The 25,170-nt window shown below is 40.8% G+C and overlaps 1 protein-coding gene across 3 annotated transcripts in view; it reads right to left on the bottom strand.

Annotated features, from left to right (window-relative positions):
* Positions 1 to 119: 119 nt before the first annotated feature.
* The window catches only part of LOC121328181 (P protein-like), a 115,505-nt gene continuing 90,454 nt past the window's right edge, over positions 120 to 25,170 (bottom strand). For all 3 annotated transcript variants that reach the window (XM_041272741.1, XM_041272743.1, XM_041272742.1), the window contains 3 exons: positions 24,903 to 24,996; positions 22,891 to 22,984; positions 120 to 560 (listed from right to left, as the gene is read on the bottom strand). In XM_041272741.1, the coding sequence (XP_041128675.1) occupies positions 473 to 560; positions 22,891 to 22,984; positions 24,903 to 24,996 (276 nt within the window). In that variant the 3' untranslated portion in view covers positions 120 to 472. The remainder of the gene's footprint in view (positions 561 to 22,890; positions 22,985 to 24,902; positions 24,997 to 25,170) is intronic.

Genomic DNA, 25,170 nt, shown 5'->3' with positions numbered 1-25,170 from the left:
TGCTTGCATTCAGTGTGATATTGTGGCAACAGTAAAAGGCACCCATAATTCCCCAAGTGAGACTCCCCTGCTGCACATCATATATAAAGAAACAAACACACGAATTCATTGTATGCATTTATTGTCAGCTCTTCAGTAACCATACAACCACATCATATATGCTAGCATTTTATCATAAACAGGTTTTGCAGGGTTAAATATGAACTGTAACAGTGAAACATCTCCCAAGCATCGTACAGAATTCAATGCTGCAAGGCAAGTTTACAAATAAAATACAGATGAAATGTGCTCTTAGAACAAAGAGTATTCCCTTGTGGTGTTACTCAGCATCTCTTGGTCGATCAAGAATCGGGTTGCCCGTCATTTTAAACTGAGCTGAAAACTCTTTTTCCCACAGATTGATCAAGCTCTCTCTATTCATGGATACAATGAAAACAGAAGCAGAGCTCTTTGGTCCAAGCATGTGGGCGAGTTAGGAGTTCCATCCGAGTGCAACGTGAATGACCAGCAGATAGCACATACCGATAGAGGTGGACACAAGCATCATTGGAAACCCCAGCCTGAAATACAAAGCACAGCTGAATACCTGTATTACAACCACCACAGGGAGCCCCAGGGTCTTCATAATGAGTTGAAACAGACTGTAGAACTACAGCTATGAAGACTGCCCTGAAGACCTCCGATTTCCAATGGATTTCAAACCAACATTTATTACAATTGTATTACCCCTAACATATACACACAGCATTATGAAATTAAATTGCAGGGGCTGCTATTTCTGGATCAGATTACATCTGTAATATAGATTATGCGGCTGAGTGACACAGTAAATACAAAACATAAGCATTGGAAACACTTGGATGTACATCATCGTGGATTTGAGCATAAAGACATAGATAACCTGAGTTTGACCTCGAACACAGTAACACTACAGTAGATAAACTCTTGAGGACTACAGAACATGCCCCATGGCGCTCCTACACACACTGGGTACGTCAATGCTGTCATTTAACACTGCAGACAGTCTCTGTGAGGGGGAACCCAGAGCTGTTTCCAGTGTATGTTCTGGAGCCTTTAGCACAAACATGTTGGGCTTGTCAACCCAGGGGACGTCCGATGGAAAGTCACTACAGAATGAATATTTATAATATAAAAACGACATTATCCGGGGAATCTATTTTAGCAGCAAGACAAACACCTCGACATGTTCTCTGAGAGACAATGTAGCTGCACAGCTAGAGATAAGCTGCAGGAATCTTGCATAAAACTGTTAATTTCAGAAATGTGCCCTGTGACTCGCTATGTAACATACAGTTCATACTGTGTACTCATCTTGCAATACCTTTGGAGAATTTACAATCATTGCCAATGAATCAGTGTTACAGTATTTATGCAGAGGATGTCACAGGAACATCTGGGACGACAACTAGAACCTGTAAAATGGGTTTGAGATTGACAAGCAAAACAAGACAGTAATGACTACTAAATTAATCTGCAGAAGCAAATTACAATTTTATAAGACTGGCTGCTCTATAAATCATTTTCCTAAAATACCAATTAATTATTCCCCTGTTTATTAAAGTTATATTGAACTTTGAAAACGAAAATGAATTCAAAGCAAAAACAGTTGAAATTGAATGGAATACCAGTGCTTTCATTGAACCATGAATCTGCTGTCTGCTTGAGTCGTGACTAAGTGTTTCTGTTGCAAACCTGGAGTGTGGCAGCCAGCCTGGAGCAAGCAGCCGCAAGTATACCAGGCTGGTACACATAGGGTTAGTAGAGAGCAGGCTGGCACATGTAGGGTTATTATGGAGCAGGCTGGAACACGTAGGGTTAGTAGAGAGCAGGCTGGTACATGTAGGGTTATTAGGGAGCAGGCTGGAACACGTAGGGTTAGTAGAGAGCAGGCTGGAACACGTAGGGTTAGTAGAGAGCAGGCTGGTACATGTAGGGTTATTAGGGAGCAGGCTGGCACACTTAGGGTTATTAGGGAGCAGGCTGGCACATGTAGGGTTATTAGGGAGCAGGTTGGCACACGTAGGGTTAGTAGGGAGCAGGCTGGCACACGTAGGGTTAGTAGAGAGCAGGCTGGCGCACGTAGGGTTGTTAGGGAGTAGGCTGGTACACGTAGGGTTAGTAGAGAGCAGGCTGGGACACGTAGAGTTATTAAGGGCTGGACTGCAATCAGGAGTTTTACACTTCTCTGGTAATCCTTTGCTTGCTGAGGAAGAGGATGATTACATCACTGAAAAAGGTATTGATCCTTAGACAAACAGCTCCCTTGCCTTTCTGTTTTACCATGCTTTTATGTGCTACACAGTCAGTACCCTTCTGCACACAGTTTACATCATGATAGACTATTTGTTTATTTCTATTCAGTTTCCACAGTGATCCAATGTTACAATCTCAATTACAATCTCCCTTATAAAACTTTAGCAAAGTACAGTGTTGTCCTGCCATATTAAAATGAGCAGTCATGAAACAGAGGTGACATTTATTATACCAAACTGTGTTAACATGAGCACAAACCTGAGAAGAAACAGACACAGCATAGCTTGGCCTTTTGAATCAGAGGGCCTGAATCAATGAGTTGTGGCCCCTGTTCATTCACATTGGCAGGTAATGGTCGAGTTTTCCTCAATTGTCATTCAGCAGCAAACCTGCCGCACCACTCCCCCCTGTCCTCTTTTTTTATGGAGCAATTTATACAACATTAACAATTCATCGAAGTTCACACAGAACGTATCAAGCAGAGGCAAAATTAAAGCAGCTTTCCTGGAACTTTTATTGAACAATAAAGTACTTTATCTGCTTGGTTCTAAAGCATGTATAATCCAGCCCTAAACATGACAAGTATAATCAGGAGGTGTGGAAACTCTAATCTGGAGATTCAGTCAGAGCTCCACATAGCATGGATGCACTCTCTCTCTACTCTGCAACACATCAAAGACATGTCTAGTTCTGTCAGAGCTCCACGCAGCATGGAAGTGCTCTGCCCCTACACTGCAACACATCAAAGACATGTCTAAGATTCACACAGCAGCTCCTCCTCTGCACTGCAATCACTGGGCTAGTCGACAAAACACCAAGGACGGAAGCTGCCCACTTGAAGACCCCAGAAATGTACCCTACTTAGCTCAATCCAGACACTTGTCATACTGATGCGCTGGGGAGACCGCACTGTGGTTGATCCCCGGAGCCAGCATCGCAGCCATTGTGTGTGCTGATGCACCGGAGAAGTAAAATATGCTGATCCCTGGAGCTAGAATTACACTTCAGCCATCAACACCAGGCTAAAGGATATCTACATCATCAGATGGAAAGAAAGCACATGGATGGAGATGTAGATGGATCACACTAGTTTCCTGTAAAGCTACGTCTTAGTTGGTGCTTATCTTGGCAAAAGCAGAGTTCAAATCAGCATGAAGTTTTAACATCTACTCTCATGTAATGTAAATCATAAAGATCTGGATACGTCCAGTGACCGCTGTGAATAGTGCAGCTGGCAACAAGGGATAGACCTTGTGACAGGAGGAAAGAGACCCCATTGGTGCTGGCAAGAGTTAGCTACCCTTGTCGGCACTATCCAGCGCTGTGTTCAAAGGTAAACAGGATGCTGGAGACACCCGCCAAGGCTTCTAAGAAATTAGAGAGAAAATTACCCCTAGAGTCTGCGAGAGCGGGGGCAGAAGATGACTCAACGTTCAATAACGCTGTTAACGACTTAGGAACGGAAACGGACACGAGAAAGGAGAGTACTTGACAAATAATTCATTCAAGATCTGCATTTAGCAAAGACATGGGACTCCAGGTTTGTGTCTGTGGCTGGAACAAGGCAATAAAGTCAGTCAAGTCAGTCGAATGAAATCAAGCGACAGGAAACAAACCAAAGTTTGCAGGATATCAGCACCCCTGTCAGATGTGAGGAGGACTTACGTGGATATAACTAGCAATGAACCTAATTATCCTTGCGAGAGAGGTTTGGAGTTGAAAAAGGAAGGAAAAAAAGTACAAACTATTCCTGGAAAGTCTAGACGGCAGCAAGAGATTGAATGCTTAGAGAAAGGAGGCAGCTGAGGAAGCAATGGAGAAGAGCAGAAAAAAGTCAGAAGGAGGGACCCAATCTGTTACAAAGGGTCATAAAAGATATGCTTGCAACATTGCGCAGAGCTGAGCACCTACGGAAACGCTACAAAAAGAGTGTGCAAGAACTAACTTTTATAAACGATCCATTCAAATTTGTAAAGAAGTTATTCACCACTCCCCAGAATTATAAAATGAACCTGGTTTTACATATCAATTTCCTAGTCACTGCCCATTCACAGAAGGACTACACTCCCCAGAATTTTGATTGAAAAAAAAAAAAAAAATGCTGACAGTTCAGGCTTTTCAACTCTCATCACAATGCATTCTGGTATGCTTTACCTGGGTCTCAGGTACCCTTCACAGCAGGACTATACTTACCAGAATACACAGAGGTGTGATTTGAAAAGCCTGAACTGTCCCAAACTGTCTGTGTGTATATAGAGTTATAACCCAATGTACTGGGGACCTGAAAGCTACACTTGTAATAAACTTTGAGAAAAAAAAGTACCCAGAATTCTGAAATATATATTTGGAATAAACCTATACTAACTGCATTAGTCTGCCACCCCTGAAAAATTCTTAATTTAGCAAAAATGTACAGATGTTAATCAAAGCAAAGCTCTGACACGAAAGCCCTGTGGAGAGGTATGTGTTATGGAGAAGTATGTGTCACAGAGAGGCATGAGCCACGGAGAGGCATGAGCCACGGAGAGGCATGAGCCACGGAGGGGCATGAGCCACGGAGGGGCATGAGTCAAGGAGGGGCATGTGTTATGGTCTCTGCTGCAGTATTATATTAAAAGAAGGTTTTCTTGCAATCTCACTTTTAAAAGAAACTCCCAGAGGTGTCTATGGGGAAAAAACCAGCCTGCCTTTCATGTTCTAAAATATGCTTTGAAAACGTCAGTTACTAATGATATGTTTTCAGTACTCTGGGCATTAATGATCAGGAAATGCCTTTATCTTCCTTTACACATCACAATATCTATTGAAAGAAAAAAAGAAAGACAGGTCTCAGTTTGCATTCCTTATTTTCTGATTAGAGGAAACAGCTAAGATATCTGGTTCTACGCCAGGCAGTTTACATTCCTTATTTTCTGGCAATCTGTTACTGCATCCCTTACTTGTTTATGTCACCTCTGCAGTCTTTGGGGTTAAAGCGAAGTAAGCCAGTCAAGAGGGGAAGTCTCTGTCCGATTAGTGACAGGAAAGTAATGTGGAAATGTGAAATGACACTGGAAGCGCAGGACTACCTGAAAGTAAGTCAATGAAAACAGATTTCTATAATAAAACCCAGGTTAGCTTTGGAACCTCACTGACTGACTGTTAATGTGAGTTCTATAAAAGAAGATAAATGCAAATATTTAATGAGCTAATACAGCAATGCTTGATCAATGCATACCTCATATATTCAGTTTATAAATCCCTATCTATGAGTAACTCAGACTCTGCAGCACAGAGAATGCAGCACTGTTTTTTGCATCATTAATGTAGATTTAATTAGGGTAAACTACAGCTATAGCCAAAGGTTTTGCATCTCCCTATATAATTAACAGGTTTTGCTTCATAAAGTTGAATAAAACCTGCTGAATAATGCATGAGAGTCGACGTCTGACTAGCTGTAGCACCTGTGTCCCAGTTTCTGTCTGTTCCAATCTAAATGAAGAGTATGTAACTACATCCAGAGGTAAGCAATGCTGTAGAAGCGCAGTTTGTTCAGGGTAAGAGGGGTGGGGGTAGGGAGGAGAGGGAAGGGAGGGGAGGGGACCTGGAGGAAGAGGGGAGTGAACCTTCTTCCCTCGGGAGCGGAGGAGAGGGGAGGGACTGCGGCCCTCTCCTCTCCCCTCCCCTCCCGGCGGGACAAGGGAGTCCCTCACCCTCCACTCCCCCCTCTCTCCCCACCAAACTCTCTGCCGCCCTCTTCCCTCACCTCACCAAACTCTCTGCTCACTAACTGCTCATGCCTTAGCTGCAATATACATACACTTAGAATTACTGTTAATTTTATTTCGTACTACACAAACAACAATATACAAAACAATAACAAACAAACATGAATATTGTACTGTTATCACACACACACACGCATTGCACAATAACACAAAGCAAATGAAACATCTACTGCTGAAGCGGTTTTTACTTTAACCAATGAGGTGCTCACGTGTGGCAGCGACGCACTCGCAAAAAACACAAGGCAGTGACGTCAGCTCCCTAGCAACAAGCCCCCTGTTGTTGGGAATGGATTATTTCAATGCAGCAGGTTTGTGCATTTGAGAAAGGAGAAAAAGACTCGAAATTAACTGGAGACTGAAGTTGATGAGAAGTAATTACCCTTTGCTGTACGAATTAAAACGCGACAGAGTGGGTGGAGTACCTTCTTTTAAAAGGGGTGATTTATTATAGGATTTAAAAAAAAAACAAGCCCTTGATATGATAGAATTAAAAAAAAAAATCTAAAATTAAAAAGCTATTATAAAATATATATATATATATAAATAAAAACTCCAACAGACAAGCAAATTGTTTGCAGCCAACCACGTATTTGGTACAAACTAATTATAACTAAAGCATCTGCACCAAGTATATAGTTTAAAGATGACAGCAGGTTACTCTTTTAAAGGTATGCGGGTATAATCACAAAGATTCATTAACATTTCATAAGGACAGCCAATGGGATTGCCTGCAAATCTCTCAGCATGAAAACCAGTGTTGATGTGTTTGATCCTCACAATGAGAAGCTTGCATGCTAGTTTAATGTTCGGTGTGCACCTGTTCGAGGATCCACTTCCTTACCTCAAACCTAGAGGGCCACATTCACACAGCATGGTTATCGGCTAGGTGCGTGTTCAATGTTTAGCTGCAATTACATCCTGCAGGGATTTTCAGTTGCGTATTCATAAAGCATGTGTTCCTACAAGCCTCTGTTCTCAAGGGTAGGTGAGGCTAACCAAAATACAAGAGCAGGGCTTGCTTTCATCTTCAGCTCATTTATGCAGAGCTAAAACAAATACTTGGTACCTTTTTATTATTCTATATGCTTGTCTACTTATGCTGTAATTTAAATATTCTAATTCTATCATGTACATGACATTAGTACAATAAGTACAAAAACTTACTAATGCCTTAAAATCAACAACACATTTCTGAAATGAAAATGTAACATGTGCTGCTTGTGCTGACATCACTTGAGCGCTTCACTCAAATATTCTAATTCGATCATGTACATGACATTAGTATAATGTCATCACTTGGAGCAGTCATGCTGACACATGAGTCCCGTAGGTGTTCACCAGCTCAGACTGACTGTTCCTTCATCTTTTAAAGGCATGCAGGTATAATCATGAAGACTCATGAACATTTCATAAGCACAGCCGCTGTTATTGCCTGGCAGCAGGAAGTGCCCCTTTGCGTACACCTGCTGCTCCTGGCTGTCCCAGTGGGGTGCACTGCTGCAGACTGACTGCTCCCCTGAGGGAAGCTCCAGAGTCACTATACTGCTCTCATTGCCTAGTGGTTAGTGCCAATGTAATGCAAACATGGGATATACTTGCTTATTATTAGGGTTATTGTTTCTTTTAGAAGTAGCTTGAACAGGATACACAAGGCTTTCCAGTGAGTCCTGCTGATACAATCATTTATTTAAGCGCATGATTTTACTCCAGTAACTAATTAGAAAGGATGATTTTAACTTCCCTTAACTGCATTTCAAACTCCGAGTGGAATTCTCTACCTTCTCAAATGTCAGGTACGCTCATCAGGCTGCACTCTGGTTACTCCGAGAGAAATCAAAGCCTCACGTAGTTCGGCTCTCTCCACACAGAAATTAATATTCAAGCAAGGGCGTGCAGGAAGCAGATCATAGCTGCACAGTCAAGGGTGGAAAATAAAATGTTTGAGATGCTGAGATCTGGACGAGAGCATAGCAACAGCTGAAATAGATCTAATAATAAGAGAACACAGCCCATTCATTTAGAGCACATGCATCATGTTATGACTGAAGTTGGTTGTACAGAGGTATAAAAATGCAAGATGTCCATCATACAAGTGAGCGATTCAGGGAATACAGGAAGAGGACCTCCAGCCCTGCCTTGAGAGAACCCTCCCGGTGTGCAGGTAGATCTGATCAGTCAAACACTGGTATCCTAAAATTAGTCTGACCAATATTTCTTATCTGAAGAAATGCTTGCAATAACTCTCTATTGTCTATAATCATGCAATGATGGAATGAGTGTTAATTAAACAGTGTCATTCCATTTGATTTACCTAAACAAGTCTGTCATTGTTTCTATTATATACTTATGACATAATGGCATTAAATAAGTCATCCACAAACCTACTGGAGCGTTTTATTCAGATGTGACTAAAGTAGGTGAATGTACATTTATGCTACCAACATTTGAAAAGTAATGCGTAAATTAGACACTTACAGAATCACACAACATAGTGACAGGTGTGTGAAGCACTTTAACAATCTCTGAAAATGCAAGCCTGCATGTTGCATCGATGCTGTGAGTAATTGTACCCCTGTATTCTGCTATGACAATAGAGAAAGGCGCTCAATTACACACATTCTGTTCTGAGAATTGGGGGTAATTGTGGCTGCATTCCATTTGCTTATACAGTGTAGAGACATGGGGTTTGGATAATCCAGAGTCTCAGGGTCCCTTTATTTATACAGTGTAGAGACATGGGGTTTGGATAATCCAGAGTCTCAGGGTCCCTTTATTTATACAGTGTAGAGACATGGGGTTTGGATAATCCAGAGTCTCAGGGTCCCTTTATTTATACAGTGTAGAGGCATGGGGTTTGGATAATCCAGAGTCTCAGGGTCCCTTTATTTATACAGTGTAGAGACATGGGGTTTGGATAATCCAGAGTCTCAGGGTTCCTTTATTTATACAGTGTAGAGACATGGGGTTTGGATAATCCAGAGTCTCAGGGTCCCTTTATTTATACAGTGTAGAGACATGGGGTTTGGATAATCCAGAGTCTCAGGGTCCCTTTATTTATACAGTGTAGAGGCATGGGGTTTGGATAATCCAGAGTCTCAGGGTCCCTTTATTTATACAGTGTAGAGACATGGGGTTTGGATAATCCAGAGTCTCAGGGTCCCTTTATTTATACAGTGTAGAGACATGGGGTTTGGATAATCCAGAGTCTCAGGGTCCCTTTATTTATACAGTGTCATGGGGTTTGGATAATCCAGAGTCTCAGGGTCCCTTTATTTATACAGTGTAGAGACATGGGGTTTGGATAATCCAGAGTCTCAGGGTCCCTTAATTTATACAGTGTAGAGACATGGGGTTTGGATAATCCAGAGTCTCAGGGTTCCTTTATTTATACAGTGTAGAGACATGGGGTTTGGGTAAAGGGGTTTACCTTTTACCTGTCACACAAAGGAATACGTTAGTGAAGCACTGTACAGAAATCCAATTAATAGCTAATGATCGAGCATGCAAGCTTTCATTTCCTGAGAAGGGTTAGCTTTCTACACATCAATGCATACAAAGACTTCACCATAACCCCTAACTTCTTCCTGGTGAACAGATGCAGCTAATTCCCCAATAGGCAAGATGCAGCAGAGATCCCTGACAGCAGAGTGCTGCTTTGGCCGCCCAGAAAAGGAGATATAATTGGAGTAAAAGCCACCTCTCTACAGTGATGCTAGCTGTACTTCATCATCACCACATTCAGCTCACTATACGAGAAACCCTGCCAAAGAAAGCCTGTGTGCTGGAGCTAATAAACCAGACAAGCTGAGAGAGAGAGAGAGGATCACAACCATGGAACTTCATCCAGGGGATTGTATAGGCCCACAAAGCTGTACAATATGTCATTTAAAAATGATCCACGCTATTAAGATCTGATTTTTGTATAATACATTTTAAACTAACCGCATTAAATCCAGGAAAGGCAGGCTCCCATTAATAATACTGTACATTCTCATTGTGCTGTGGGCATTATATATGTATATAGATATACACACGTACATACATACATACACACACACACACAAACACCCGTAATGTGCTGTCACAGGCAAACATGAAACCTGCTTCATATCCTGACCCGTTTTATTTCACGAATTATGCCTGCACAGCAATCATGACAAAGCAGGCTCATCTGTATAAATGAAAGCAAAACACATTGCCGTAGCTTGCATCCAGAACAGCTAGTCTTTTAAACAGAACAAATCTAGGTCATTCTCATCAATTATAATGGTCTTTTAAACACCATCACAAACTACACCTGTACAATTAGAGACTAAAATTCTACAAATGATTTAACCCGTCGTGTTGTGTGGAATGCGGTTCTGCCCCGTTGTCATGGAGAAATTGTTCCATCCCATATATTTACAGTACAGGACAGTACATTCTACATTGAAAAGGTACAGGGGGATGTTTGGTTTCTTGATAAGTAGTTTTATACAGATAATTGGACTATATGAGTTAATCAAGATAACAACAAACCAAAAAGCACACAGTCCTACTGTTCTGACTGACTTTCACTCCTAAGAACGGCCCTGAGACCTTATTGGAAAGTTATACAAATAAGGCAGGTCTAAAACGGATGAAAATTAAAATGTTACTACTGTATTTCAATTAAAGAATTTTGATACATTTTCTTTTAGATTCAACCTGAAATTATTATACAGAAAAAACACAAGGCTTAAAATGTGAAAGATATTTTCGGTTCAACTCATTTTGTTTTTCTATTGTACGCGACTCTCTGCCCGTTATCACACAATTAATATATAATATCTGTGGCGAGCTCTCTCTTTTGAAACTGTCAAAAAGTGTGATGCAATGTAAAATGTACAAGGTGCGCACCTTGACAGAAACCCAATTGTATTTAGCAAGCTCCTGCTGTGATTTGATTAGGCATGATATAATCTTGATCTATGGGTCAAGTCAACCCTCATTAGACTCAAGGTCTGGCTGGCTTGACAGGCAATATTTTCTAAGCTGAAAGATGGCCTAAAGCAAATCAGATCACATGCAATGTTCTTAGATGACAGAGGAGAATATTACCCTGAAATGAACCTCAACTTTGTCATCCTCAGCAGTCATCTGATACTACAACTTTAACCCAGGCAAAAGAAAACATGCTATTCGCCTCAGAATGTGTAATAACTTTGTGACAAAAGTGTAATCCCATTTCTAAATGTAGTACATATCTACACAAGCCCTGCTTACATTGGAAAATACTATCTATGCATGACAAACCCAGACCAGAAAACAGGGCGCTTCACATGGTGGCTCATGATATTGACTGTAGTTATTTCATGTTCATGGAGTATTCTGTTTAGAACAAGTGCAACGTACTGTACAGTAGGAAAGCGTGTTTAAACCTAAATGAAACAAATTCATTTAGGAGAATTACTTTCCTCAGTATCTTCTTAGCAATACTTTCTGTCATTGGATTTGAAGGAAAGCCGGACGGATTCCAAAATGAAAAAAAAAACAAAAAAAACAAACTGTTCGGTCTTTGAGTCATCACCATCCCAACCAATGGAAATAACTGTTTCACTTTGCTATGGTCTGAAAAAGCAAACATTTTAAAAAAGATTTAAATCAGGAGGTGGCATGATTTCCAAAGTGATGGGAGACCCCACTGAGGAACACACAGATGTGCCAATAGGCTGGCAAAAGGCATAATTAGATTAATTATTTACTTCAGTGGTATCGCAGTGTACTGGAAGCCAAACTAAAAGAGATCACTTTCCAACAGAGGTGAATGCAGCTTTCACTTACTGTGAAACCCTGTAACAGAGAGGGGTTTCCAGCACAGGGGAATTCCGCTTTCATTTAAGGGCTTTTCACAAGCGCATTCACATTGCCGGTTTCACTCCTGCCAGAGACTAGGGTTGAGAATTTTATAGCCAGGGTGAAACATTCACCTCAGGTTGAAAAATGAAACGTGAATGCACCAGGGTTACTCTCTCCCTTGGGTTGAAAAATGAAACGTGAATGCACCAGGGTTACTCTCTCCCTTGGGTTGAAAAATGAAACGTGAATGCACCAGGGTTACACTCTCCTCGGGCTGAAAACGTGCATGGCAGCAGCCACAAAACAAACATGTCATGCAGGTCGGCTACACACTGCTTTCACACTGCTTTTGATAAAGCAGGGTTGATCTGGGTGACAGACGCAGGTAAACAACATGAGTATCAATGCCCTGGAAGCAGCTTGTTACAGACGCTTCCACCCAAGCTTCTCTGGATTGAACCACCAGCCAGAATGTTGACTGGAGCAAATGTTTCTTCATCCCTGCTGCAATCTGGTTCATAGTGTGTTTCAAGCAACAAAAATATGGCTAAATAGAATAAACTGTTCCTTGTGGAAGTGAAACCTTCACACAGGCGTGGCTGTTTGTTATTTTGTTGACTTACGAACGTCCGTCATACATTTTGTCTCGCTCAACCCGGGTCAAAGCGTGTCGACCCACACCCTGAGGTGGCTCACTGGGACCCAGATATGACCCAGGTACATGGTTCCACACTACTCGGGATTGTGACCCGGGCAGCCAGAACCGGGATCTGGACCCGAGTAGAAGTGCCAGTGTGAAAGGAGCTTTAGTGTGAAACCCTGCCGTTCCTGGCACTAACACTTTAAAAGCTGTGATTATGCCCATATGAAGAAAAAAACTGCTGCTGAATACCTCAAATTGCTCAGGTGCATCCTGAATGGTTTCATTGTCGCCCGAGTGCTAAATCTCAAAGTGATGGTGTTTGTTCAAAAATCAAACCACCCACCAAGCAGACTGATCATTCAAACAAGCACTTTTCAAAAGACACAATGGAAGTCCACTCGTGTCAGTTACGTTATCGCTTCATACATATAATTAGAGCTGCACTCAACAATAACCGAGCTGTTAAATGAGCTATTTGTCCACGGCAGGAAGAAGGAGTCAACATGGTGCTTTGCAGCATAATCACTGAAGGGGCTGAGCAAAAATGGTCACATTAAAATGTATAGGACAAAGCACAGAGCTCAGTAGCAGCATCAGTGTCCACACACCTATAAAATGTGTCAGAGCCAGGATTTACTCAACACCTTCAATTTTGGTAATTCAATGCAATTCATTCAGCATAAAGCAGATCAATAGCAGGTCAGCACTTTCACAATGGCTAAGAGTGGGGCTGATGATGCAGAACTCCACAGGAATTCACGTTGAACAAGAATGCTCAATGAGAGTCATTAGGGCACTGGCAAGTAAAGGCAGTTATGTTGATTGTACAAATCAACAGCCCTGAATCACTGGGGTTACAAAATGCTGTGCTTTTCTCGTCAGCCAGGCATTGAGCATCTTCAGGCACTTAACTGCGTTTGAATGCAGAGATACAGTCACTATGTCCCGGTGTGGTTCCCAAAAAAAACTGCAGTCAGTGTGTGTAGTAACAGTTTAAGAGAGTGGGTGTCAGTCTTAGTTCAAGTTTTTCAATCTGCACTGTAGTATAAAATACAAAAGATAGAGGCCAACCATAAGGTTAAGTATGAATTATGACAATGAATATCGAATAACAAAGTTTTATTTTTTATGACAATGTTGCATACAACCCCAACAACCATCAGATATCTTACAAGAATGTTAATGATTCTGCCAGCTCTGTTACAGCTCGGGAAACTCCACTTCTACATGTAAAAAAAGACATGGCCTAAAACTGACACTAGACCCGCACTGCCCTAAATGAAGAACAGTATTGAAATAATCAGAAGCCTGTAGTTTGAAGTCAAATACATTGTTCCTTCTTTATAGCTGCATAAACATGTGAATGATTATATGTATTTACCATAGTTTACCCTGGTTTCACATGCTTATTAATAGACTTTACTATGCTTCACAGTTTTTAACAATGCATATACTTTACATATACCGTACCATGCTTCCACTATGATTTATTACACTTTTCTATGCTTTTACAATAGTATTATATCATACACCATTCCATCCAGTTATCTTGGTGAATGGGAATCAGTTGCATAGCTAGGGATATATAACTGAATACAGTATAGCAATTAATTTCATTACATTGGTATATTACCATCAACATTAAGATACAGCACTGATCCAAACTAGCTGTGGAAAGCACTGATCCAAAATTCCTGTGGAAAGCATTGACCCAAAGTAGCTGTTTTTATCTTTTAGGGTGAAAATGACATTAACTGTCCATATTACATAACTGAAGGTTATCTCCAGTAATAATGCAGGGCAGCCAATGATAAATGAGCAATTAAATCAACCATCTGCTGCCTCGGTGCCTGTTTCCCATCCACTGTATCTGACACGTCCTACACAGCTGTGTTACCTGGTAAAGGAATCCTCAGTGGCATTGATAAATACACAAGAACATCTTCCACCGCATATTATGTAAAGGAACAGCCAAACTGTGTGAATTAAGCACAAGCAAGACAACCTCTATCTAGGACATATTCAACCCCCACAGTGAAAGTGTTCTGTTACTATGGTCACCAAGTTTTTTTATAACCACTAAATATTCTCTTCTCTGACACTGAATTGGAACACTTAATGAAAAGGAAAGGAGTTTGGTGTCTTGAACTTCGTAGTTTTAATAAACACAGAGGGGCAGTGCTGAAGATTCCCAGCCTGTTTGAATGTGAGATTGTAGTTTTAATGAACACAGACGGGCAGTGCTGAAGATTCCCAGCCTGTTTGAATGTGTCGGTTTGTAGTTTTAATAAACACAGAGGGGCAGTGCTGAAGATTCCCAGCCTGTTTGAATGTGTCAGTTTGTAGTTTTAATAAACACAGAGGGGCAGTGCTGAAGATTCCCAGCCTGTTTGAATGTGAGATTGTAGTTTTAATAAACACAGACGGGCAGTGCTGAAGATTCCCAGCCTGTTTGAATGTGTCAGTTTGTAGTTTTAATAAACACAGAGGGGCAGTGCTGAAGATTCCCAGCCTGTTTGAATGTGAGATTGTAGTTTTAATGAACACAGACGGGCAGTGCTGAAGATTCCCAGCCTGTTTGAATGTGTCGGTTTGTAGTTTTAATAAACACAGAGGGGCAGTGCTGAAGATTCCCAGCCTGTTTGAATGTGTCAGTTTGTAGTTTTAATAAACACAGAGGGGCAGTGCTGAAGATTCCCAGCCTGTTTGAATGTGAGATTGTAGTTTTAATAAACACAGACGGGCAGTGCTGAAGATTCCCAGCCTGTTTGAATGTGTCAGTTTGTAGTTTTAATAAACACAGAGGGGCAGTGCTGAAGATTCCCAGCCTGTTTGAATGTGAGATTGTAGTTTTAATAAACACCTAATTAGTGAGACAGTTGATTGGACACTGGATATGGAGAGATTTCAGCTGTTGAATTGCAAGCTTGAATAAAAGCAATGAAGAAAATCACAGAAAAAAAAAAAAAACAATATGCCACGTCTGTCAAGAGAGCAGCGCCTTCGTGCGATCGGCATGCTGGAGGCTGGACTAGGGCAGCGTACTGTGGCTCGCCGTCTTGTGTGCTCACAGCCAGCAATTTCAAACCTGGCGAGAAGGTATAATGAGACACACTGTCAATGACAGGCCATGAACTGGGAGACCAAGAGTCACAACACCAGCCCAAGATCGACAGATCATTTTGCAGCATCCTCGTGGTGTCAATTATTAATCAGCACAATAAAAAGTCACTGCACCTGCTCTAAAACAGAGTTTGTCATTTTTCGATCATATCTAGTAAATTTTATCCAAATAAGTGAAATGTTTCTTTTGATGCTCAGTATGCATTGCTCACTGTGTGATTGTTCAAGTTGGAGACGCCAATATCCCAGTATAATGAATCTTGTTAAAAAGATTGTTCCCCATGTGGCTTACCTGGTTAAGGCACAACAGTGTTGCGTGCAGAGAGAGTCACACAGTCAGGGAAGTGCATGTTCTGGGGCTCCCAAGGGTTACGGAGGCAAAAATGGCAGGGACTGAGTCACCTGGTCACGCTACAGTCGTCCCCTACTGGCTGTCATTCCCGTCCCGCCCAAAAAAAGAAAAAAACCATGTACCACTAGAGCTCAGAAAAATAGTTACAAAAACCAGTCTCTCAATGATAATCCAGTACACTTATGTATTCAAACATTAGCCAATGGATTTTAAAATCAGTTTGTTTTTGCTGTATGTAAATTGCTGTAATGAATCACTCTTCCGAACATGACATAACAATCAGAACTGTTTGTGATGCTTGGCTCTACTCTACACAGACTCATCTCAGACAGGCAGACTTAAATGTCACACACTATCCTGTTTCTATAGCCTAACTGAAGATGCAGAACAACATACAGCATGCATCAGCAGGGGTCTTGTTAACAGTTCTATTGAGATCAAACAAAAAAACTAAAACAGATTTGGTGTGCATGTGATGCAGTTAACATGTTAAAGGAATTCAGTACTAGACACAGATTTTCAATCAACGCAACGACAGAGTGTTATTAGATACTGATTCAGACTGCAAAGTCATTTATGTCAGGAAAGTTGGGAAAGCTGTATTCTCAACATGGTGTATAACCCTCTTTCGTAAGACCTCTGTGTGACCAGTGATTGACTCATGAGTCATATTAAAAGGAACATGCATTGATCATTCCTTATCTTAAAGTACGCTCTGCACCTGATGGGTCATTTAGTCTTGCATTACACAGCTCATCCTTTATATCTATGAATTTGAAGTCTCATTTCACAGGGTGTCGGTCTTCACAGCCCTTACCATACATTAACTTCATGTCCTTTCATTCTCCTTCCTGTGCTTGCATTGAGAGTGAACGCACAGGCGCATCTCTACACAGGATCTTCTTGTGACCATAGCCTGTCAAATGGGCTTTTAACTTTAGGTCAGGTTTACAACTGCACATCGTCACAGGCTTGTTTTTCCTCAGGGAAGGAATCTAATGTTATGGCACTAGTGCCTTCAACTCTCCAATGAAGATCGTAGCTCTAACCCCCAGGGATCTGGGGTTTTAATCTCTCTACTCTTACAGTTATTGTGCGCTCAAGTGGTCAATTTGTTTTCACACAGTTAAATTAAGCCCCGAACATAAAAACATATTTAAATCCTGAAGCTTTAATTTGTATTAAAATGCAGTTCAAGCATGACGGTGGAAGAGCATTATAGCCAGGGAATTCATTTGCAGATCTATTGTGACAAACTACCTATATCCCTTAAAAATAACATTTAAAAACACACTGGAAAACAAACTACTGAACCATTTGTATAGGTATTGAATAGCGCAGCCAATCAGATGTCATTAGAAATGAAGATTATTGCAATGTTGAACAAAGAACTTGGGTAACGAAAACCACGCAAAGGTTCATCGAATCCAAAATGAGTGGTTCACACTGGAACAGATTCTCAAAAAACTTTACTAAACTCAGAACCAGCAGGTGCACACTTCACACTATGACCTAAACACACACACTGCACTAAAGCTACAAACACAAAAGGAAAGTAACAAAGTTGAAGGTGTCAGACCCTCTTCAGAAACTGCAACTAAAGTGTAACCAAGCGGTTTGATTTGTTACAGCAATTTAAATGCAATCCCTGCATAGTTTACACATCATGTTTATACTGCTTTGGTCAAAGGCTTGATCAAGAGTTTGCAATACAACACTGATGACATCACAACTTGGTGACTATGTGCACAAAAAGCAACTAAAAATGCATGAGCGGTTTAACAACTCAACACTCATATCTGATTTGACTCTGACAAACTGCATTTCTTCAATTCTGAATGAGATGCATTCTTTCGAGAAAAGAAAAGATAAAACGCTGCATGGCATGGCTTTACTGCATATTCTGTTACTGAACGCCAGGGGCGTCTCAGGCTGTGAAACTGTCAGGACCTGTTTGTGACACTAATGATAATGCCACTGTCATTAGCAGTGGAGCAGGTGGCATGCTGGAAGCAAAGTGGGACACAAGACAGAAGATGAAGTCACCAAGCCTAAACAGCCTCTTATGTTCTGCCGATGTTAACACTGTGGTTGCAAAAACAGTGTGGGTGCGTGTATTACAGACAGAGTGGCAGATGGGTGCACTTACAGAAAGATGGAAATGGTAAAGTACTGGACAGAGTGCTGGAGCCTGTGCCCTGGGGTGTGAAATACAGAACACGCTCAGGGGAAATATGTTGCATCTCCATTCAGGGATTAAGGGAAAGCGAAACAGTCTTTTTTTGCCTGGTTTCCTCTCTTCTTTTGTACTTTATCAACAATTCAGCATCAAAACAGTTTTAGGAAAACGATGCGGTTGGATTTTTACAGAGTGAAAAAAAAAAACACACACCTTTTTGTCTTCATCTTTTCAACAGATGAAAAATAAAGATGCATGCGTACATCATATACATCTTTAACTTGAGCCATGCTGAACAGCAACTGTTTTTGTCATTAGAAGCAAACAACTGGGCAGGCTACTCAGCATAAAATAATTCAACATTTAAAAAGGAGTGGTAATCCCTTGCTCTCCTCCAGTCTCCTTCAATCACCTGACTTAATCAAACAAAGTCTTTCTGAAACAATCACTACTGGTGAATGTCAGTTACTTAATGCCCTGTGATTGCAGGCAATCTCATTAGGCACTTGAAATAATACAATCATTGGGTTCTGACCTTCATTGAACAGTAAGCTTTGCAAAACTGCTGAGTTAAGCTATGTTAATGAGACATATAGCACATCTTAGGAACATCTTTGTTGTGCTATTGTAATGTTAGCCTGTTTATTGAGTCAATACATAGCACAACACTTCTATTGGGCAACAAAGCCATTTCACACGGCTCTCAGATAGTGACAAAGCAGACTGAGCCATTGTACATTGCGATTGCGTTGTCAGATCAGCTCACAGTGGGCGTGTTTCCACTTCCATCTGCCTCTGTACGGATTTGAAGTGTCAGCGGGTTCATGACTTGTTTTTAAAATCCAAAGCAAGCATCCTATTAAAACGGAAATGGAAGGCAGCGGTATAGCCTTAATGTCTGACTACACTATGCAACACAATTTTTGTTCCTGGGTAGTAAGTGTTATTTCCTAATTGCTTATGCCTCAAAAGTATAGAAAATTGCTATTATTCCGCACAAACTTTGCTTTTGTGACCAGGACAGTGATATTTTGAAATTTACCTATTTCCAATGAGAAAACAGTCTTTTCGTTCACATAAAGTCAGAAAAAAGCAACATATGAATCCAAATTAACATGTATTTATACTAAAGTAATACAAAGATGACTACAAAAGATTTAGAAGCGAGTAGTTTTTCGGGATTTACGATTATACTGTAAATCACTTTCACGAATCAGCCCCCAAATGTAGTCTCCCATCATGTTCTCGTTATACTGTCCTTGGTAGCGGCATTCAAAGTCCACTATATCCTGGTGGAAGCGCTCGCCTTGCTCCTCCGAGTACACTCCCATGTTCTCCTTGAATTTATCAAGATGAGCATCAAGGATATGGACTTTGAGGGACATCCTACAGCCCGTTGTGCCGTAGTTCTTCACCAGAGCCTCAACCAGCTCCACATAGTTTTCGGCCTTGTGATTGCCCAGGAAGCCCCGAACTACTGCGACAAAGCTGTTCCTAGCCGCTTTCTCCTTACTAGTGAGCTTCTTGGGGAATTCATTGCACTCCAGGATCTTCTTTATCTGTGGTCCGACGAAGACACTGGCTTTGACCTTTGCCTCAGACAGCTTAGGGTCTTGAAGGTACTTGAAGGCTGCCGACTCCTTATCTAGAGCTCTGACAAATTGTTTCATAAAGCCCAATTTGATGTGCAGTGGTGGCATCAGCACCTTCCGGGGGTCCACCAGTGGCTCCCACTTGACGTTGTTCCTCCCCACAGAGAATTCGGTCTGCCGTGGCCAGTCCCGCCTGTGGTAGTGCGCCATGGTGTCCCTGCTGTCCCAAAGGCAAAGATAGCAGGGAAACTTGGTAAAACCGCCTTGGAGACCCATCAGGAATGCCACCATTGCAGCCTCTTGATGCCATCTCAGAAAAATGCAGATATGTATCCACTTAGGCAGCTGCAACTAAACTGAACTGGTGGGCTTAAGGCCCCTGTATTTATACTACTATTTATATTACTGGCTAGAAGTTAAAGTTCTAGTTTACTCAGTTTACTCAGCACTGAATCTATCTGGAATGTTCTGGAAAATAGGTAAATTTCAAAATATCAGTCTTGGTCACAAAAGCAAAGTTTGTGGGGAATAGCCATTTTCTTTACTTTTGAGGCATAAGCAATTAGGAAATAACATTTACTACCCAGGAATGAAAAGAAAAAAAAAATTGTTACACGGTGCTATTTCTGAGTATTTCTACTTACAGAAATAGATTTTTCTCTCCCCCCCCCCCCCCCCGAAACAGAGTAACATGTTAACACTAAAATGATACATTAACAGCACACTTTTGCTATCATTGCAACACCTTGTCTAAAGCTCTGGTCCAAAACTCCAAAATAACGTTGGTAAAACAACAATGAAGGCCAGGTATGCAAATCAAAATGAAAAGCAACTCACCCTCACTCCCAGAAAAAACAGTGGAAGCTGCACATTTTGAAAATCATACACAGAATCTGTTCTACAAATGTAGGCGGACACCACAATTATGCATTCTGGGCCAAATATAACACCCCCCACCCCCCAAAAAATGTACTGCTTGTTTTATAATTACAAGCTCATATATACGAAGAGGACAGACCCGTAACACAGTACAAAAACGAGTTCCATCAGAATACCAGACAGAGATTGTGTGTAACTAATAAACCTCAGGCAGATAAAAGCACACAGACTCTGTGAAGGAAGTATAGTGGTACCTATACATGCATATCACACTTCAGACTTTCCAAACATCACAACTGCTTATCAAACTGTAGTTAATCATTTTCAGGCATATTTTTAAAGTGCTCACTTCAGTCTGTAGCTGTAGTTTCTAGTTCTTATTCTACACTATTGTGTACATGCTGTTGATGCTGTGATGTAATTAAAGATGTTTGCACCTACTGCTATTGCACCAGTTCATTAAACTCTGCACTAGGAGTAACTAGTCTGCATCAATCCACACATCCCAATGCCTTTTTAAAGTATACTGTCAAATCCCAGCCTTTAATTGAAGCTAATCGGATGTGCCTTTCTGATCGCAGAGTCCACTAATTTATTAAAATCTAAATTCATGTCACTTTGTAATTCAAATGATCTGTTATAAAGGGCCGCCCTGACATGGGTCACTTGTGGCAAAATGTGTTGAGAGTATTCCATGAATTAATAATAAACCATGTAAGTGCAGCACAGTCACACTAAGACATCCTGAAATACAAATAACATAATGTATTCCTTGGATAAAACGCAGGGACTGAAGCGGTTTTCCTTTAAGAAAGATTTCCATCACTTGACTAAACAATGTGCCACAGCACTCAAATGTCAGAGAAATCACCTTGACTTGGAGTTCAATCTGGAGCTGTTAACCTTTCATTCTGTTCTGCCTAATAATCCCATCCCATCTAAGAGCAGACACAGTTGATAAAAACCAGCGCAAAGCATACATGCTGTGAACAGCATCTCAGCTTGACTCTTCAACACCCCGATGAAGCATGCAGGGAGTTCAGTTCACTTTTAACCCCTTAAGGTACACAAGGAATGTTCAAACGGGGTCTTCTTAAAATACATTTGAATAAGAAAGTTAGAATGACTTCTGCCACTGACAACTGGCATCCTGAACCAATACATTAAATTAACAACACAAATTACATGACTAATGTAGCAAGCAGAAAACATCAAATTAACAGGTTTTAAAAAAATTATATTATTATTATTATTAATGTTAAGGTCACACAAGAGTGCTGACAATAGTTTCCTCTCTGTTTTTCTGTTCGAGTGTTAGTGCCAGCAGTAAACTACACAGTGTCCTGGTTCACTGGAGATCTGCTTTCAATAATGACTGTAGCAATCCAGGAGAATTATTCTTTCAAATATAGATCCCATGCATGATATAATAGAGTCTCCTGAAATCAATGTGTTCTACCAGACATAATCGCAGCATTGAGAAAAAAAGAACGGCTTAATTTGCATGCTATTTAAGTAGCAAGCTTAGTAGGTGTCACTGAGAAAAAAACATTGTTGGAACAATTTCATTAGCTGGCTTTGGAAAAAGAAAACTCAAGCTGACCTACTTTATCACTGAATGACATTCATTGCCTGCTAATGAGAGCGCCAGTTTCAATGTAAAGCATTCACATGCATGGTAGGGTTCATTCATCTTAAAGTAAAAGCTCTTACATACTGTGCATCAGAATACAGCTTTCAGTAAAGCAGAGCTACAGTGGTAACCCGGCCCAGGACTTTACCTGTAGCAAGACTGTCACAATGCAGCAACGGCACAGGGTTACAGTCCTGTTCTTTCTGACCAGCTTGTCGCATTTACCTCTGGCTGAAATACACCAGCAACATGCTACTCTACACAATGTTCCTGCATGTAACTTACTTCTTATTAAAATGAAGGTTTCCCTTATAAAAGTTAACCATCGTAAAAGCACAGCAAAGGGTAATAAAGCACAGTGATACATGGTAAAGCATACTAATAAACATGGCAAAAGAGAGTAAACTAAATTGATATTATAACCATGGCAAAACTGCAGAAACACTGTAGTAAACTTTCATAAGGGTAGTCTTTTCTTCAACTAGCCCAGTCCTTTGTAGGTTTAGTAAAGCAACAGCAATCAGTCAGAGGCCTGTTTAGGGTTAGTTCTGCTTTAGAACAATCCTTGGTAAGCTTTGTGGAGAATCCTGACTGACAAGTGCCCTTATTTCCTAAATGCAAATCAATTTACCTGAAGAATTCCATGAAGGAGAAGCCGTAGCCATGCTGTTCTGCAATCCCAGCACAGACGACATTGGCAGAAGCTCCGATCAGTGTCCCATTCCCTGGAGAAATGATTACAAAGCTGGTGTGAATAATAAAATGTGCCTGTCTCGCAAAATATAACCTGAAATGAAAGACTGTAGAAGTAACACTACAAATGAAATGGCTTTCTTTGTCAGGGCATATTTAAATGGTATTGCTTAGTTATACTGTATGTTTATATTGCACACTCATGAAGCGCAGGCTATGTTGAAGCATGTGTTTACAAGTTGAACATGTTTAAGACACAATGGGGTTTAAAGTGGGGTGTAATCAGGTTAGAAGAGTACCGGTTTCATGATCAATAGATATCGGTCTCTATTTAATGCTAGTAGTAAACATTGCCGTTATGATGGTAGTTTAACAAGTTCTTCCTATTAGTTTATCAAGGGCCATTATGCTACCAGTGTATTAAGCTTGAAATATTAGAACACATGTAATTAAAATGACTCTAGAACACATTTCAACTCCTTTTTTAAAATGCGCCCCAAAGGAGGCAATACAATGAAAATGCAATTTGTTTTTCTCCCATTTGTTCTGAAAGAAATAAAACCATTTTACTGTAACGCTCGCAATGAAACTACCATGAACAGACATTTTATAGTCTCCTGAGCTGTTTCCTGCTAGCTTTTATACTAGCCATGCCCCTCCCCCAGTGTATTGGATTTAAAAAATCAAAAGGGTGATAAATCGAAAACAGACAAAACCAACACAGCACTTGAAGTCTGCAACGAAGTTCTTAATGCATGTCTACCGATTCTGAAATTGTAATCGTGCAATCTTACAACACTGTATTTCCACAGTGTCCCAACAATAATGAATGATCCCCTTTTTGAAATTGTGGATTGTCTGTCTGATTTGCTTGCCAACTGTATTCTGTTCAGCTTTCCCTCCCACAAGAACACATATATAGTGTTTGCCTGAGACCACTTCCATTTAAACAGGAGTCACTTTTCCACTCGACATCTTGGAGAAAAAAAAGAAATTTCAATCAGCAATGATAACATCAGCTCCTCAAATCAATCCCAAGCTGTCACAACAAGTTCTCTTTGCTCTCTCCTGTCTGCTTTTAAAGATACCAATTTACTGCCATGCGATGGATCCCTGCTGCTTCCTTCAGGAAAGTGGTGTTATTTTTAAGAGGAACTCGCTGAATTAAAATAATAATGTCAGATTCTACTAGCCAGCAATGAGACCAATAAGAACTCATTACAGTTTGGGTTCTGACACTGATAAATAAACTACCTGCTGTAATAGTCCACCTGTGGCAGGCTGGTAATGGGCAGATACAGGTCTAAGGGTTATTATTTTCTCTTACACAAACACCTATATGCCATGAGTTATTTTAATAGGTTTAGAAAGACAAATGGAGATTGCAGCTGTGACCATCTATAACTGATAGTGTGATACTGTCCGGATCTCCTCAATAACTAAATCATCCTATTGCAGTGCCTGTCTATAACCGATAGTGTGATCCTGCCCGGATCTCCTCAGTAACTAAATCATCCTATTGCAGTGCCTGTCTATAACTGATAGTGTGATACTGTCCGGATCTCCTCAATAACTAAATCATCCTATTGCAGTGCCTGTCTAACCAATAGTGTGATACTGCCCGGATCTCCTCAGTAACTATCCTATGTGTCGTGCAGGGAGTTCCAGTGAGTCTTCCAATGGAAAACTCAACTCAAACTCCTAATCCAGGTAACTGTTGTTCTAACCAGGGATTCAATGACCCAACCACTCCGATACAACATAGACACCGGGATCGGAACCTGAAATAAACTCATTATCAGATTTCTGAAGATTACTCTCTGAAGGAGTATGAATCAAAACAAACTGCCGTGGTTATCTTCAACAGCGAAAGTGATTGAATACAGCCAGTTTTCTCTCGTGACAGGCTGGAGCGGGAGCTGTATGTAGGAAGGAGAGAGTGTCTCTTACCTCCAAGACAAGCTCCCATTGCAAGTGCATAAATAAGAGGATTCAGCGGTAAGTTCACATCAGCATCCTGACTTAGATTAATGAGCACAGGGATCTGTCGAGGACAAAAACAAAGTCAGTCACCAGCTTCAAATCCAGATACAGAGTAAAATGATTTGATAACATTCTGGAAGATTATTATTGACAATGTATGGAAATAACGTTAGTTTTTTCTAAAAACCCTGTTGACAAAACAAAGCCATGCTTCGAGGGTAAAAGCGCCCCGTGT

This window comes from Polyodon spathula, chromosome 15, assembly GCF_017654505.1.
Source record: "Polyodon spathula isolate WHYD16114869_AA chromosome 15, ASM1765450v1, whole genome shotgun sequence".
NCBI lineage: Eukaryota > Metazoa > Chordata > Actinopteri > Acipenseriformes > Polyodontidae > Polyodon > Polyodon spathula.
This window is presented reverse-complemented; position numbering and strand designations above follow the sequence as displayed.